This window comes from Pseudopodoces humilis, chromosome 3 (assembly GCF_049639895.1).
Source record: "Pseudopodoces humilis isolate 2021_Gansu_Grassland_sample_001 chromosome 3, ASM4963989v1, whole genome shotgun sequence".
Taxonomy (NCBI): domain Eukaryota; kingdom Metazoa; phylum Chordata; class Aves; order Passeriformes; family Paridae; genus Pseudopodoces; species Pseudopodoces humilis.
Window position 1 is genome coordinate 44,719,936 of NC_142202.1, and position 16,593 is coordinate 44,736,528.

Below are 16,593 nucleotides of genomic sequence, written 5' to 3' on the forward strand. Positions count from 1 at the left end.
TTCATCTAGCAGCATCATTAGTACTAACGGTCAGCCGGTCTGAAAGACACCTCAAAGCATTCTCCTCAGGCTAAAAATCACTGTGCCATTTACATTTTTAATTGTTTCTTCTGCCACCTAAGTGCTGACAGCAAACCCAGAGAATAGCAGAAGCCAGTCTTTTTTAATGTTTAGAAGATTCTACCCATGAAAAGTGTTTTCATAAGTACACTTTTACTCACTTGAGCCTGCTGTATATTATTTGTCTTCTTTCCACTGGCAAAGCAAAATTCTCCACGCCATACTGAAACTGTACAACATCTAATTCCATTAGCTTTGCAATTTACCCTAGGGATAGAATTGTCTTACCTTATCAGTGTAATTTTTTTCCTTAAGGCAAATGCCTTTAAAAGACTGTCATCAACCATTTCCTATGGTCTTGAAGACTACAGACTGAAATGTCAACTGTCTATCTTGCAGTGTTTCAAGCTTTCCAAAAAACCCCAACCTTTGTGCTCTTAAAATCTGCCCAGGTTCTATTCCAAACAGCTTTGTTTCAGACACCTGTATTAATAGAGCTTTCAAGTTTGCCAGTAATTTTTAATTGATCACTTTACATGTTTTTGTTCCTGACAGAAATGGACTTGTCATTCTTTCTGCAGCCAGTCATCTATTACCATTGTGATTTGCATCTCCTTCTAAGTTGATCTCTTACTCTTTAAGATGATAAACATGATTAAACATGATCATCATGTTTAAATGATCATAAATTTATTTTCTCAGGAAATTACACAAGGTTTTAAATGTAATTAAAAGCACTGGAAGACCAGCCATAACATTAAAAATAAATTTTAATGTTGTCATTTTTAGATCATTTGCTCTGACACCCAAATATTCTGGATTTTAAAGTAGTACTGTAGGGACACACAAGTGCAGATAAATCTTTATTGCCATAACTTCGTTTTTTCAAAAATGAGCACTGGGTTTTTAATAGGTCGTAGTTTTATGTCTGTATATGTACAACATTATAACTGCGTATTTTAATGAAGTTAGTGATACTTTGATAACTCAACACAGTGTATTTATAAAATGAATTCTTATCAAAATACACTTTTCACTGGGATAATAAATAAAATCCTGCGAAACCCACCTACACAAAGTTAATTTTAACTCTGGTAGAACCCGATGTGGTACACAGTCCATTAACTACTATGTTTGCCCCTTTATCCCCCTACTGATGCTCATCTTCTGGGGTAAGAAAACTTTTTTCCCCCTGTTGTGGTGTGACCTCATTCAACATCATCTTCAGCCAAGCACTGTGCATTTACAATTCTCTGTAAGAAGGAGAAAAACTCATTCACAATTACATAAAATTGACAGTAGGCAACTGATTATCAAGCAATGTAATTTTACACTGAACATTAAGCAGTGTAATTACTGAACAAACTGATTAAAGTTAAAAATGGCAATCTATTTGACTTAAGTTTTTGAAGTCAGTTCCACAATAATTACATACAGTGCAATACCTAACAAAGCCAAAGTCAGATAAACAATATTCTATCAACCTCAAGTGATGACCTTTGTGTGGTTTCTGGCACTGTTCTCTTAGGGAACGTTTTTGTTCAATCATTTCCCCAACTCCTATGTCTTAAGTACCTTTCCAGTGTTACCACTGACTATATGGACTTTAGTCTGAAATGTAACCAGGCCTGAGCTATAAGAAGAGACAATCGATACCCAGCACTGAATCTCTGCTTTATGTCAGGTTTCACTGTTAGGGAGTCCCCTTGTAGTTCTAAGAACATAAAACATTTATTTTACAACAGACTCACCTGCCAGCATATTAACAATATTACCCACTCAGTACTCAGACTAGAATGGGAGGGCATTTTATACATAATGCTACTAGCACTTTTGTCATCAGGGAAACTCCCAAGCTTCCAAAACTGTCAGGGGTTCTGGTGCTAGTTAACATCTTGTGTCTAAAGCTGCCCCCAGAAGCAACAGGGTAGCAAATGCAAGAGATTAATTTTGATGAACTTTCATAGCATTTACACACACTTGTAGAAATGTAAATTGAAAAAAAACAACCAACCAAACCCTCAAGACCCAGTGCAATAAAGTTACTGTTTTTTCCAATCCCCCCAACTTGTATTTGGGAAACACTGGATCCACTTATAGTATCAGAGCTGTGGTCAGATGCCTCTACTTCAAGAGCTTAGCATACCCTACACACAAGAGAAGTTTTGTATTTCTATTTTATCCTGGTTGCTATTAATGCTACATGATGATTTTTATATTCACTTTTTACCATCTCAGGTGAAATAAAACAGCTTCTTTTAATCTAACTGAACATATTAAAAAACCAACAGATTACAAAACCTGATACTCAAGACTAGTGTAGCGGATAAAGTATTTCAGCTATTTTTACACCAAAGCAACAGGGAATGTTTCACATACCTGACTTATTGTAGGGAGCTTAGTTAGAAGCATTTGAAACACTGGTGGTGGAAGAGTCTGCTGTAGAACTTGTAGTAGCTGCTGCGGCTGCCCACACACAGCAATGGCATTGGTCAAGTGATCAACGCCTTTTTCATATTCACCTGTGTGACAAATTAATACAGTGTTTTGAAATCAAGTATCTTCCACACTGTAACACATTATACACAAAACAGCCACCAAGAGTGGATTAAATTACAGTGAATCAATGCACACTAAGCTGTTCTCCTTTCTTGATGGACTTTCTGAACACACAGAAACAAATCAGCAGATTTTCTTAGACGAATTTGACTCCCCAGAATTTCTTTGTGTACAAAAGTCATCTTCTAGCAAAGTCAGAGAAAAATTATTTTACAATTTACCCTTTGGAAACTAAAATATTATTACCTTGAGCTAGTAATTCCTCTCCAAGCTGAATCTCCTCAAGGAAAAACTTCTGAACTGCTTCAGCATCCTTCAGATCAGGCAACTATAACACACACAGTAAAAGTTAAATCGGCCCTTAAACACCAGCTAATAAAAAGTTAGCAGAAAATATTCTCAACTGAAATTAAACATGCACACAACCCTATTGTTACAGAGACACTGAAGAAACAATTGAAGAAACAAGTGTCATCACTAAGTTAAATGTGCACAGAATATTTTTTGAAAATCAGACTCAGGTCTCATAACACTGCATCACAAATCTGTAGAGAGACAGAGCCTGAAATACCTATACTCAGTTCATTAAGTACACAATTTAGGAGCAAATATAAATTCTAAGGCACATTATGTTTATGCTTTTATTGTTTTATCGCAATTGTTCAAGAGAAATCTTATATTTTCTTTCTGGATCCATTGGTAATAATGAAAAGGAAATCAAATACTATTGCAAAACAACCTATCAAGTTCAGTTATAAGTGTATCTCATCAGTAATTTTAAAATAAAGTCTGAGAAGTCCTTGTTCATATTACAAAGAGGAAAACACCATCAAATCACACAGAGAATGTTGTACTTTCTAATGTAACTCCTCTGTCTGACACAAAAAGAACAATCATACAGTTATTTCTGAGCATTAAAAAAACCTAGACTGCATATTTGCAGGAGTGTTTGGAATCCTGGAATCAAAACCAATCCTTAAGTAAAGCTTACAAATAATACAAGTGAAACATCTTTCAAAATAGCACTGCATTATTGAACACAGTATTACCTTGGAAAGTCCTGCTCTCTCTTTGGCAAGCTTCTGTTTCTTCCTTCCTGTAAGAATAAAAACATTTTTTATTTTCAATTTGCAATTAAAAAGCCCTTCAGATTATAATCTGAAACCATGAACAAATCAAAATCCTTTTCAAAAGAAGAAACTGGCAATGTATTCCAAATATTGAAGATTAAGGACAAGACTGCAACCCACTCAGTGCAACAGAGCATCATTTAGAGGTCTAATAAGGACTGGCAGTAGCATCAACCCAAAATGGCAATTCTTCTCCTGATGACCAGCAAACACCAGCTGTGCAGGGCAGCACAGCAGCAGCACAGCACACCTCATGAACAGCAGGCACATGGAAGCAAAGAGAATTAGAGTAATACAGGAATTAGCTACATGACTTCTAACAACAAGCCCCAGTAGAACTGTCTGTAAGTCAAGGCTATCTAGTTTTGAAGTGCATGGTGCACCACCAAGGAAGGGGAACTTCAGCAGGCCACAGCAGACACACACAGAGCACTCTCTCAGCTACTTTATAGCAAAGACTTCGGAACTAGTTAATAAGTGGCAGTGTCTCATGGTTCCCCCAGCAAGAGCAATAGGAAAGCATACAACTCTGAAACCTGGGGGAAGCAAACATTTACAGATGGAGCAAACATTTACAGATTTAACTGCCTAACCTAAAGGCAAAAAGTTGGTCTGCTACAGGAAGTTGTACTACTCCAGCAAAACCAGTGTAATTAAAGTTGCTTTTAATGCAGCTAGGCAGGTATAAAGATAGTTTTATAACAGCATCTCTTCATACAAGAAAGCATAATTATTCTAATACTGGCAATTTCCTTACAATAATGATTTTTCTAAGTCTTCAGTTCATCAATTGAAAAAGTTACACCACTAAAACCTCTGAATACAGCCTATGGTTCAACTGTTCTTTTCTCTCTTTGTCCTCAGTGTCTACTCTGGAAACTCCTACACTGACAAAGATCAACCATCACACAGCCCTGATTTTTCTTTTGATACAATTTTACAAGCTGGAAATACTCCCAAATATGACTAGCAGTTTCACATGCTGCTAGTGGTTAAATTAAAAATTTTCAGTTGTCCACATGATGAAGACAGTCAGGAATATTATTCCCTAGTATACTGATAACCTAGCACATGGCATTCACTGATGAGTTTGTGTTCTTCATAGAAAGGGAGTTTCTAACTAGATGGAACACCTTAATACACCATAATAATAAAACTTGGCACCTAGATTTCTACAACTAACTGACCTGTGCATGTTATTTTACACTACAGATGGAAAAATGTGTTGGATAGAACTGTAGTATACTACAATTTTATCATTTTGCTGGGTTTCAATATTAAAGAATTTCCCTTGAAAATTAGTGCTTCAGTTAGCTCATTCCAACTTTTCAGAAGCATTAATTTGCACAAAACTTTAAATTGCACTACTATGCAAACAAGTTTTGATAATGGATAAAATCCAAAAGATTAAATTTTAAAAAATTTAGTATTTGAAATGTTTTACTATCAAAACAAGCCACATTGCAGCTGTAGTGCATTCAGTAAAAAACCAAAAAGCAATACAAAGCATAACAGCTTAACATTTGTACATCATTTTGAGGAGAAAAATGTGTTTTCTTAGCATGACTATGATACCTTCTTATTGAAATATAATGAAAGGTATCATTCACTAGGTTAAGCATTCTGAAATAAAGAACAAGACAAAAGGTATGCTGGTAACTGGAACTAATGAAAGCTTTTGACCATTGATGACACTGATTTGAAATCATATGCTTTAACCTGAAAATAGTGAAGGAATATGAAGAATCACCAAGATTTTAAAACTGAAAAATTATCAACCAAATCTTTCAAGTCTGACTACTACGGAACTTTTTTTTTCCTCTTCTTAATACTTTTTTACAGGCTCTTTAAAAGTTCACTGGCTAAAACAATTAGAAAACCCAAGTAACTCTAAAGGATATTTATGAATTCTTCCCATACTGGTTGGGAAGAAATACTAGTTTCAAAGTATCTTTGCAATAGCAACCAAAAGTTACATTTTTAATATGACAAGCAGAAAGTAATGGCTTTGATGGGTAAAAATGCTCAAAAAACAAACAAACAAAAAACCCCACCCCACACCTAAAAAATCCCCCAAGTTCATTTTCCCTCAGGGACTTCCACAAAAATGAAACGCTTCCCTCTATTCTAAAGAGATAATCACATTTTAAAAAGGGTAAGGCAATCTTTCATAGAATGAATCTTTATTTTCACAGAAATGCAGTGCATGCATCCAAAGCACAAAGCCAAACTGCAGTTGTCACACTGCAGGTCCTCCAGGCAGAGCTCTTGTACAAGGGTACAAGTTTCAAAAGAGAATCAAATGGATGACCTGTCCTGCTGGCACGGGTTACAAAAGCCCCTGAGTAGCCCCACCAGCTTCCTAACCAGTCCCACAAAGCAGAAAACCCAAAAATCCATTTGCATTTTCAGCTCCCACCAGTGAAGTCTGCCTACTGCCCTCCTCTCACTCTGCTGTTCAGGCAGAAGGTGTTCTTGGGCAAAATTCAGCATTGTCAGAAATTCTGCCTCTGAACAAAGACATCTGTGTCTGTGTTTTAAAACACAGTACTTCTATTTTATTCATTCAAGAAGGCAAACAGTGAACATACCTGAAGTATTTTATTCACAAAATACAGCTAGGTAAGCTCAGGAGCTACAGATGTTTATAGCTTTGCTATCTTTTGGTCCCAAGACTTTGGACATGCCCCCAAACTAGCAATAAGAAGACCTAAAAAAAACCCAACAGAAAAAACCTACCCCCAAACCTGCTAAATAAGATCAAGACATCTGGAAAATCAAAGTCCAGTAGTCCTATAAGCCTTCCAGAAACTTCCAGGAATTTTTTTTCCCCAGAAACCTAAATCAGGTCACCTCATTTTTATGGCAGGCCTTTGCAAATGTAAACTTTGGCCCAAACACAGCACACAGAGATGTGCAGTGTAACTGGGAGGGCAAAAAAACCAACCGGTTCTTCATTTGTCAGCATGTGCTTGATGAAATATGACAGGCAATCCACAGACGTGTCAAGTCTCCTATCCTTCCCAAATTCTGGTGACACTGCATCACAGAAGCTGAAAAAGGATCTTATCCTAAGAAGGTTACTGGAAAAGATGTGCTGTGAAGGTGGTTTCTCCAAGCTTTCTATCCCATACCCCCACTATTGCACAACACGTGAAGCATCTTTGCATAAAGAACTGCAGCTGGCAGCTGCACGGAACCTTTCCTGGTCAAGTATTTTACAGCCCAAGCATTCCTGTCTACCCAACAGTAAAAATGCTGTAATACCCAGATCCCTGGCACCACTGCTGAAGCATCCATACTAAATTATCTGTAACACTACCAAAAAAGTAACAACCAAACAAATAAAGCCTAATAACTAAATGCAGACCAGTGCAGCATGTGCAAGGACTGTAAGTCCTACAATTAAGTCCCCCAAATGATAACTGCCACCTCCTATCAAGCCAAAATACATTTGTTTTCCACTTCAAAGTTAATTTTATTCCTTAATCAGAGCAGTTCTAAGGTTCATTCAGAACATGACTGGATAGAGGCTCGGATTATGGAAACCTGGAATCCAAAAATAATTTTTGGTGCTTCTGCAAAAACCTTACGTAATTCAGTCCTTCTCCTACTGCATATTTGGCATCATAAAAAAGGCCCACAGCTGATTATGTTGCTGAAAATTGAGTCTCCTTGTGAAAACCAAGCACATACCAGTTAACTGCACTGAAATTTTCCAATTAATGACTTGCACTGCAGGGAGAAACGTACTTGGAACACACACAAGGTATGTGCCCAAAATCCTACACACAGGAGCGAGGGCCTGAAGCTGAAATATTTGACAGACCTAACTTGCTGTGGAGGAAATTCTGGAAAGCAGAATTAATGCACCGCTAAGTGACCACAATGGCCGGGCAAATTCAATCCATGAAGGCAGAACCAAAGCTGTTAAACCACATTTTAATGCTATCAGGCAAATAATCATTCTCAACCAGTCTAGTTATTGACTTTTCCATCCATGAAACTGCTGATCACATCATGTTTACTTTCCAGGAAAATTTACCTTAACGATAACTTCTTATCTTCAGATTAGTTACCAATGGAATAATATACATGTTACCCCAACAGAAATAACTCAGTATAAAAAGTACCACTTTACTGCTCATGATTAATTTGTGTTCCTTCAGTATTCATGCCTACAACTGCATTTAAAACCCCCACTGATTATTAAAACGTTTAAATAAATGTTGAAGATGTGAAATAATGAAGAGCCATGGGAGAAGAGCTCTACATCTTGGATTAATCAACAGTTTTCTCTGGCATTCATTCTTATCCTGGAAGCCAATGGCAGGGCTGCCAGGAGGGTTTAGAATGCACGGACCCCTGCCTCACCACAGCAACAACTTCACTGTAAGAGAAAACACTGCTTTACCTGCTCATCTTCCAAAAGAAAAAAAAAAAAAAAAAAAAAAAGAAAGTGCATCACCATATAAACGTGGTGCCTTTAATAGCACTGCTGAGCCTGGAGGAGAGCAAGACTGGAGAAGAAAAAAGGCGGTGGGGAGGTGAATTTGAATCAAGCATGGACGGGAACCACAGGTTCCCAACACCTACAGCAAACGCTCTCCGATGGGATGACCCTGTCTAAAAAGAGGCTGTAGTGAGGTGGGGATCAGTCTCTTCTACCATGCCGGCAGTGAGAGGACCAGAGAAAATGGCCTTAAAGCTGAGACATGGGAGATTTAGATGGGACGTTAGGGTGGCCAGGCATTGGAATAGGTTACCCAGGGAGATGGTGGAGTCGCGACCCCTGGGGGTGTCCAGCAGGGGACGGTGTCTGGCGCTGGGCGATGCTGGTTAGTGCTGCAGGGGTTGCAGTGGCAGTGCTGGGCGGGACTCGAAGGCATCTCCCAGTTTTGGCGGTTCTGTGACTCGTGCCCCGGCCCTGGTTTAGGCGAAGGGACGGCGAGAGGCCGCAGAGCCGCCGGGGCCTGGGGCAGAGGGGGCGGGGGGTCCGGGCCGGGCCCGGGGGCGGCGCTGCGGCGACAGCACGTGCTGCCTTCTCGCGCCCCGCCGGGCGGGTGAGCGAGGGAGAGAAACAGGGGATCACTGAGGGGAACGCGCGGAGGCGGGGAGGGACGGCACGGGACGGGAGGAAAGGGGAGGGGGCGCCCCGGGACACTCACGCTCCCGCAGCCGGTTCTTGAAATTGGGGTCGCTCCGCCTCTTGCGGTCGAAGTAGATGCAGTATCCGATGAAGAGCGCCCCGCAGAGCCCCGCGGCGATGGCGCTGGTCCTGCCCACCATCATGGCGCTGCCGCCGCCCCCGCGCCGCTCCCGCCGCGCGGCCCGCGCCGAGCTCCGCAGGCACCTTGGGGCGAGCGGGCACAGGGAAAGGACCCCTCCTCGCTTCCGCTCACGTCATCAGCCCGCGCCGGCACAGGGCGACTCCCGCAGTGCCTGCGCCGAGGCCGGGGCGCATGCGCGAGCGGAGGGGCGTGGTCTGGGTGCGGCGTTTGCCCGCCAAGAGCCGTGAGGGGCCGCGAGAGCGGGAAACGGGATCCCGGGAAAGAGCCCTCGAATTATCGCGTCCAGCCTAACCCAACAACACCAAGTCAACCACGGCACTCAGTGCCACGTCCAGGCTTCCCTTAAACACCTCCAGCGATGGTGACTCCACCACCTTCCTGGACAGCCCATCCCGATGTCTAGCCATCCTTTCTGCAGAGAAATTCCTCCTGATGTCCAACCTGAACTAAGGCACAGCTTGAGGCTACGTCCTGTCATTCTGTCCCTTACTGCCTGGGAGAAGAGACCGGCCCCCACCTGGCTACAGCCGCCTTTGAGGGAGCTGTAGAGTGATAAGGCCATCCCTGAGCTTCCTTTTCTCCCGGCTAAAAGTCACCTCCCCCAGCTGCTCCTCATAAGACCTGTGCTCCCAGACCCTTCACCAGCTCCACTGCCCTTCTCTGCACAACAAAAAAGCCACCCAAATCAAGGTAGCAATTTCTGTTTCATCACAGACCCAGTATGAATGTGAGTCACTTTCTTCTATAGCCATTGTGGGTAATCCTACATAACTCCAAAAAAAAGAATTCACAGTTAGCCTCTGCAGCAAGACCTCAGGTGGAGACAGATTCCTGGAACACAGGAATAAAATCATGCAGCACTTCCCGCTGCCTTCCGGGAGAAGCCAGATGCCCCAGAGCAAACACCAAGAAGGACAACAGCTGTATTAGCAAACAAAATTTATGACACTCTCACATATAAAAGCCACTCATATACATCCATCCTTGTAACACTAATTAGCATTTTTACTGGATTGATTTTTATCAAAGGACTGTTTTTTTATCCCAACTTTACTCTTGGGAGTAGTTTTTAGTCTTTTTGGTTTCATGCTCTTCTTTAATGGGGTTGCTTTCTCACCAACAAAAGAATTGTTAGAGGAGCTCTTTTCTTTTTTCTTCTTCTTATCAACTCTGTCCTTGGTAGCATGAGACTTGTCGGGATTTTTCTGTGCTTTCTTCTTGTCCACCACGCGCTGCACTCGTATCTTTCTTCCCATCAGAACAGAGTTGTTGAGTTTCAGAGCAAGATGTACAGCGTCTGTGTTCTACAAAACCAGAGAGCCCCTTTAAAAGCAGCATTACTTCCAGCTGAGTGCTTTCAAATGAACACTTACCTGTCTTGGAAATTGGTAAGCATGATTTTACAATGCAGAGCACTCAAACCACTCTCTTTAGGGAATGACACAACAGCTCTGCTCAGGAACACCAGCACCCCCACACACTGAGGCACAGACACTTGAAAATAGGCTATGAAACAGCTTACAGTGAGACACTAGTCTCACTAGTCTGAGGCAGAGAGAGACAAGGAAAAATTGTGAAAAAAGGCATTGGGCTGCAGGAAATGAACTAAGGAAAATGAGGCTGGGAGACTGGCATGAGAAAGGAAGTTGTACTGAATCAAAAGTGAAGAACCGGTACGCAAACCAGCTGCAGGAAAGAATTCCACTCACATTTTGACACATAAGAAATGGGAGAACATTGGAGTTATACCAAATGAACTCATCTGTCCCTCCTTTAAGTCTTTAAGGTAAAGTCACTTCTTTCACCCCAGTGTGTACAAAACCTAAGATACTTTGTTTTGTATCTGCTTCCACAGCACCGGTTTTCCAAGCTGCTTTCACCATCCGCAGCAACGCTGCCATTTAACTTCATACATATACACACACACAAACCCCAAAGAATTACTAAAAAGAGAATAGAAATGCTCTAAAGGCAGACCCCAATTGAGGTTTTGAAGAACTCCCCGTGTGCTGGAGCAAAGGTGCACACGTACCTCAAAGAGGACGTAGCCGAAGCCTTTCCCCAGGCCCGTCCTCCAGTCTCTCACCACTCGCACTCCCACGACGTCTCCGCAGTCATGGAAGTGCTCCCGCACGGCATCGTCGCAGATGTCTGCAGGCAACACAAGGGGACAGATGCTTCTTCAGGGAAACACATGGCTTTGAAAGCCTGGCCCACATCCAGTTAGTTCACATTTAGCCACTCAGGGACATGAACAATAGGGAATACGGACAGGTAGACAAATACCAGTGATTCAGAAAAAGCCCAGCAAGCTGACAATGCACACTTTATGCGGAGCTATTTGCTCTGACAGTTACCAAGTCACTGCTTCTCCAGCTCTGAAGAGTATGACATAAATCACAAAGAACTAAGGCAAAACGGAAATAGATTTTTCGAATTATTTCATTTACGCTTGGAACATAGCAGAAATTAAGAATTCTGTAGCTCCTCCTTATGCCAGAATTTCTTTCTAAGAATTAATGCTGTTGATAATGAGCTTGAGCTGGCAGTTCTTCAACTGCTCATTGACTGAGCCGTGAATTTTAACTGAATGGGGGAGAAGGAATTTACAGTTTCCAACCACAGCTGCTATGCAATTATTCTGATAATTGCTGGGTGTATGAGCCTTTCTCCATCTCATGCCTAGGCAGACAAATCTGATGGGCCATCACAGATGGCACAAAAATGAAAAAATACAGGTTATTTTATCTTTTTTGTATAGGTACGCTTCATGGAATCCCCTGACGTAGACATATATAAAAACATCTCTCTGCTGAGGGGAGGGGCTAAACTCAATAGTATGGGTTTAACTACAGCAATGGGACCTAGACATGCTGAGAAAGGTCCAAGCTGCTGAACTCATTTCAGAGCACAGCAAATCACAGAATATTCTGAGTTGAAATTGGCTCACAAGGATCGTCATATCCCAGTTTTAGCCCTGCCTGGACAGTCACTCAAGCCTGTGGTTCACAGAAAGCACCAAAAGGAGAAGCCATCACTGTCCATCATTTGGAATTGGTTCACAAACAGGTATTGGTAACCCTTGAGTAGTTTAGAAAGCCATGGCCTATGCAACTTAGTCGTATTTATATAAAAAACATGAAGCAACAACAAGAACTAAAAGCACTTGCAGTGCTGCCTACAATCAATGTGCAGAACTGGACAGAAACTTCCAATCTCTTTAGGTGTTTTAATTAACAAATAAAAATTACCTCCAGCAAAAGGTATTTATCCACCTAATACCAAGAAATAAAAAGCCTAATGTAAACCATTCCATAAATGCAAATCAATGATGCATAACAATCCATTTCAGGCTTACCGTATGAAAGATTTCCCAAGAACACAGATCGTTTATTGTCATGCTAAAAGAAACAAGAGAGACGGGACAGTAAGTTTTTTTGATCCAGAAGTGATTTGATACAGAAAAAAACAAACCAAAACAATAAAAACCACACAACCAAAGCAGAAAAGGGGATTTCTAGCCACACATCTTACTTACCGAACTGGTTTTAGATGCGGTGTCAACTCTGATGTGAAATCCAGTAGCAATTTCTGTTCCATTCCTTTTGTGGTCAAAAACAGAAGGTTTCAGAAGTGAAATAATCATTACTTATTTGACAATGTCACTGCGAAGCAGTACTCCAAAAGCAAAGTTGTTACTTTTAAGTTTGAGCAACATTTTATTCTGATTCAAGCAAAGAGGGGAGGTTGTTTAAATTCAGCTATAAATGTACCTGAACTACTCCTTCAACAGGGAATGAGGAACAAAACTGAAACTTACTCCTTCAGAGCCTTCTGGGCATCACATTCTTCCTTAAAGACCACGTAGGCATTGACAAACTTCGCATTCGGGTGCACCTTACGCCTGGAATGGGAAAAGGACACGTTACTGCTCAAATCCTGCTGACGCTGTGCACTGCACAGGCACTTCTTGCTGAGCACCTTCATGCCTCTGCTTGTTCTGTGCACACCAACAACTTCATTTCCCTTGCAGGTCAAGCTACCCCTGTACACGCAAGGGAGTCCCACTGTACATCTTGTTCAGCCCATATATGCACCCTGAGCAAGCTTCCTCAGCTCATAAACATATCTGAAGAAATTAAAGACTTTTAGCACCTTCCTCCTTCCTAAAATATAAGAAATGCAACCTCAGGTAACAAATTACAAGTACACATGGCACATAATTCTTTATTACTCGTTGAGAAAACTTAATACCCACAAAGGTAATGACAAAAGACAAAGGAACACAAAATACATAAAAAAGACCTACTACAGCAAACTTTTAATGACCAACATTTAAACATTGTTTAGGCCTTGAAAAATACACAAAATTCACAAGGGGAACCTACTTGATTGCTGCTACCTTTTTGGATACAGTATCTTCTGCTGGAATCTTAAAAGATAAAAAGAGCTTGCGTTAGGGTGGGCCTAGCATCAATTTATCAAAAAGAGTTTTTCCCTGAGACAAAGATGAATTCAAGCAGGGGCCACCCAAAGCAACATAGCCAGTACAGGGAGAAAAGGCCAGAAGTGGCTGGACCTAGAGATGGTCTAAAAAAGCCCTCAGAGTTAAAGAGCTTGTCTTGACTTTGTCTGACATGTTTCTTGTGTTCCAAGAGGGTTATCATCAACTATTTTAGTGAGTAGCCTGATTTACAATAATGTCTTTGGTACTATGATTTAAAAACAGGTGAGCAATGCCTCAGCCAAACCAGCAATAATAATGGCATTCCTCTTTCGGAGAATGTAAAGCTCTGATCCTGGATCAGCTGCTGCTGCTACAGGAAATATGTATCTCTGGTGCTCCAGGGGTAACATATCCAAGGTTTCTTCTAATAGCAAAACCCACATATCCCAAACCACTTAACTAGTGAAGGCACAAGCCTTTCATATACTACTGCCCTTTAACATCAACAAATGATTTTGTTATATAACATTAAAGGAAATAACATACCAGAGACCGGAAGCGAATGGATTGGATTTGTCCATACTTCTTAAAAAGAGATTTCAGTACCTAAACAGATGATATTACAAACACTCAGTTCACTTTTCAACCTGGTAATGAAAATTATTTTTTAGTATTTATAAGTGATACCGTTCTTACACTGTTTCCCTTTTACTTATAGGAGGTCCCTTAATGTGCTACTTAAACAAATGCAAGTAATTTGTAACTATTTTTGTGGCAGCTTCTTCTTCTTCTACAGATTGCCAAAACTAAAGTCCTGCCTCTTACTACAGAATAAAGTATAAACTTAACATGTTTAATGTTACAATCTGAAGCACTGTTTACATGCAAAATTAGAAGCGGAGTAATTTTGTAAATGCAGTTCTCATTTATTCAGTCATTTTTTCACTGACAAGGAACTGACCAATTCAACTCAAGAGACAGTCACTGCATCCCCTGCTGCAGGAAGTCCAACTGCAGGAAAGCAGAGATTGTCTCTAATGGTTTCTGAGAACAAGCACCATTCCCTGCTTTCCCAAAACCAGTTCCAATCACAAGTGTCTGTGACTTCCCAGCTGGAAACATCCCCTCAAACTGAGGACTGCTGCAACTCCTTTCATTTCTTTAGCAGACAGAACCCACCCACGCACCTGAAGAGTACAGCTGACAGGCAAGTTTCCAACAAAAACCGTTCTTCTGTCTGCTGCTTCATCTGCCACCCTGTTTATCTTCTGCTGTTTTGCAGTAGCACTCCTAGCTGAATTAACACCACTTTTGGTGATGGCTTGAGAAGCCTTTTTCTTTTGCTTTGCTTTGTTTTGAAACAATTTTTGATCCTCCTCTTCATCTGCCTGCTGTAAAGCGCTCTCTCTGATCAGAAACAAACAGGCAGGTTACAATTCATGGGAAAAAAAGCAGGGGGTTTGGGGTCAAAGAACTGAAGCCTCCAAGATATTTTAACTTACATTTGAAATTATGTTTTGACTCTAAAATTTCAAACATTATTTTGCTCATTCTGCATTAAACAAATGTATCTGACCGTTCACTAACATGAAAAACTATTTGCTGTCCCCAGGACACTGCATTCACTGTTTATCAGGAGTAATACAGAAATACTTCAGGATTAAATAATTTGATAGCCTCTAAAATTGAAGGGGAAAGAAATAATCTTTGCATTATGTTGGAACTTAGAACAGATTTAATCCTTCTCGGTATGAGGGAGACTCAGAACAAACAACTCTCTATCCCAACCTGCCATAAGAGCAGGAACAAGGTGCAGATCTGAAGGAGCCTCTGGAAGGCTACAGACACAAACACAGCGAACAGGTTCCATGGGCCCTGTGCCAGGAACAGGATGAGGGGTTCGCCTTGCGCTACAATCCAGTTCGCTTTACTATCCGAACTGCACTGTAGAGCGAGCAGCTTCCAGCCTGCTCTGAAGCACCTCGCTTCAAGTATTTATCAGAGAGTCACAGAGAGCCGCTGTGTCACTGCAGAGGCCACAGACAGCTCACTGTGCCTCGCACCTTGCTCCTGCTGAAACCACCTGTGCTGGATAAAGCCAAGGACAGCTAGAAAGCATCTCCCGAGCCAGAGAGAAGTAGATCCCTGTGTTTACATCTCCAGCCGCTGGACCTCATGGCTCTCTAGCAGAGCACTTGCACTTCACAGACCTGGAGTTTCAAGAAGCTGCACTACTTTCTCCTTCAGGGGAAAACTACAGAAAATTTGCACAATCTTAAAAATAATCTTAAACACCAAGCTGAAGATGAGTAGACGAGAACTTCGTTGTTTCATCAAACTCTTATTACAATTAATGCAGATGCTAGGGAATTTAATTTTACTATAGAATGGTGTCACCTACTCACCTCTCTGTCAGTTTTTTCTCTGCATCTGAACGTTCCTTTTTTCTGGCCTTCTTCACTTTTACCTGAGGTTCTTGTATGACGGATAAGTTCTGGTCTTCTGACACTTTCTCCCCTTCTTCTGCACGCTTCCTTTTCTTATTTCCCTTTAAAAAAGTGGTGAGAGAAACAGACCTGAAGGACAAAATTCCAGGAACGCCCTGAAGTTACTTATCTGGATAAGTAACCGCAACTTATTTGGAGCGCCGCTGCGGGGCTCACACAGCCCCGGCCGTCGCTCACTCACCCCCGGCACAGGCACCAGCACCGGCGGGGCGGCGGCGCGGAAGAGGCGAGCGAGGGGCGCAGCGGGCGCCGCGGCCGGCCCGAGGCTGCCGGACACCTGCCCCAGCACGTAGGGCTCCCCCTGCTCCTGCTCCTGCCCCCGCTCGGCCGCCGCCGGCCGCCGCTGCCCCGCACCGCCCCGGCGGCCCCGCATGGCGGACACCGAGCGCGGCGGAACGGGCGCGGCCGCGTCACTTCCGACGCGCGGGGCCGGGAGGTGTTCCCGGGCTGGGAGCTGCTTCGCATCCTGGAAACAGCCAGCATCAGCTGCGGAGGGACACAGGCTGAAGCTGCGCCAGCGGAGGCTGAGGTTGAGCATGAAGAGGAACATCTTGACAGAAAGGATGATCAGATACTGGAATGGACTGACACGGAGGTGG

At 42.1% G+C, this 16,593-nt stretch overlaps 2 protein-coding genes and 1 non-coding gene across 3 annotated transcripts; all 3 read right to left on the reverse strand.

Moving 5' to 3' along the window:
• Nucleotides 1–728: 728 nt before the first annotated feature.
• Nucleotides 729–9,142, reverse strand: TOMM20 (translocase of outer mitochondrial membrane 20). The gene is made up of 5 exons (XM_005518530.2): nt 8,918–9,142; nt 3,669–3,715; nt 2,866–2,947; nt 2,440–2,582; nt 729–1,313 (listed from the first exon to the last, which is right to left on the reverse strand). Exons 1-5 carry the CDS (start codon nt 9,039–9,041, stop codon nt 1,269–1,271), a joined length of 441 nt encoding a protein of 146 aa, XP_005518587.1. The 5' UTR covers nt 9,042–9,142; the 3' UTR covers nt 729–1,268.
• Nucleotides 7,974–8,108, reverse strand: LOC148184636 (small nucleolar RNA SNORA14). The gene has a single exon (XR_015772348.1). It is a non-coding gene; the product is annotated as a small nucleolar RNA SNORA14 (small nucleolar RNA).
• Nucleotides 9,143–9,962: 820 nt separating the features above from the next.
• RBM34 (RNA binding motif protein 34) lies at nt 9,963–16,367 on the reverse strand. The gene is made up of 10 exons (XM_014263300.2): nt 16,176–16,367; nt 15,893–16,035; nt 14,675–14,894; nt 14,034–14,093; nt 13,429–13,472; nt 12,861–12,944; nt 12,579–12,642; nt 12,399–12,441; nt 11,073–11,191; nt 9,963–10,344 (listed from the first exon to the last, which is right to left on the reverse strand). The coding sequence occupies exons 1-10, from the start codon at nt 16,365–16,367 to the stop codon at nt 10,033–10,035; spliced, it is 1,281 nt and encodes a 426-aa protein (XP_014118775.2). The 3' UTR covers nt 9,963–10,032.
• Between the last annotated feature and the right edge of the window lie 226 nt (nt 16,368–16,593).

Coding starts and splice junctions, on each gene's coding strand:
- RBM34 (XM_014263300.2), bottom strand. CDS start 16,367: ATGCGGGGCCGCCGGGGCGGTGCGGGGCAGCGGCGGCCGGCGGCGGCC. Junction 12,643..12,860: donor GCCCAGAAGGCTCTGAAGGA/GTAAGTTTCAGT, acceptor TGACCACAAAAG/GAATGGAACAGAAATTGCTA. Junction 12,442..12,578: donor CCGCATCTAAAACCAGTTCG/GTAAGTAAGATG, acceptor TGTTTCTTTTAG/CATGACAATAAACGATCTGT.
- TOMM20 (XM_005518530.2), bottom strand. CDS start 9,041: ATGATGGTGGGCAGGACCAGCGCCATCGCCGCGGGGCTCTGCGGGGCG. Junction 2,948..3,668: donor AGAGAGCAGGACTTTCCAAG/GTAATACTGTGT, acceptor TGTGTGTTATAG/TTGCCTGATCTGAAGGATGC. Junction 1,314..2,439: donor AGCTCCCTACAATAAGTCAG/GTATGTGAAACA, acceptor TCCTTCTTACAG/AGAATTGTAAATGCACAGTG.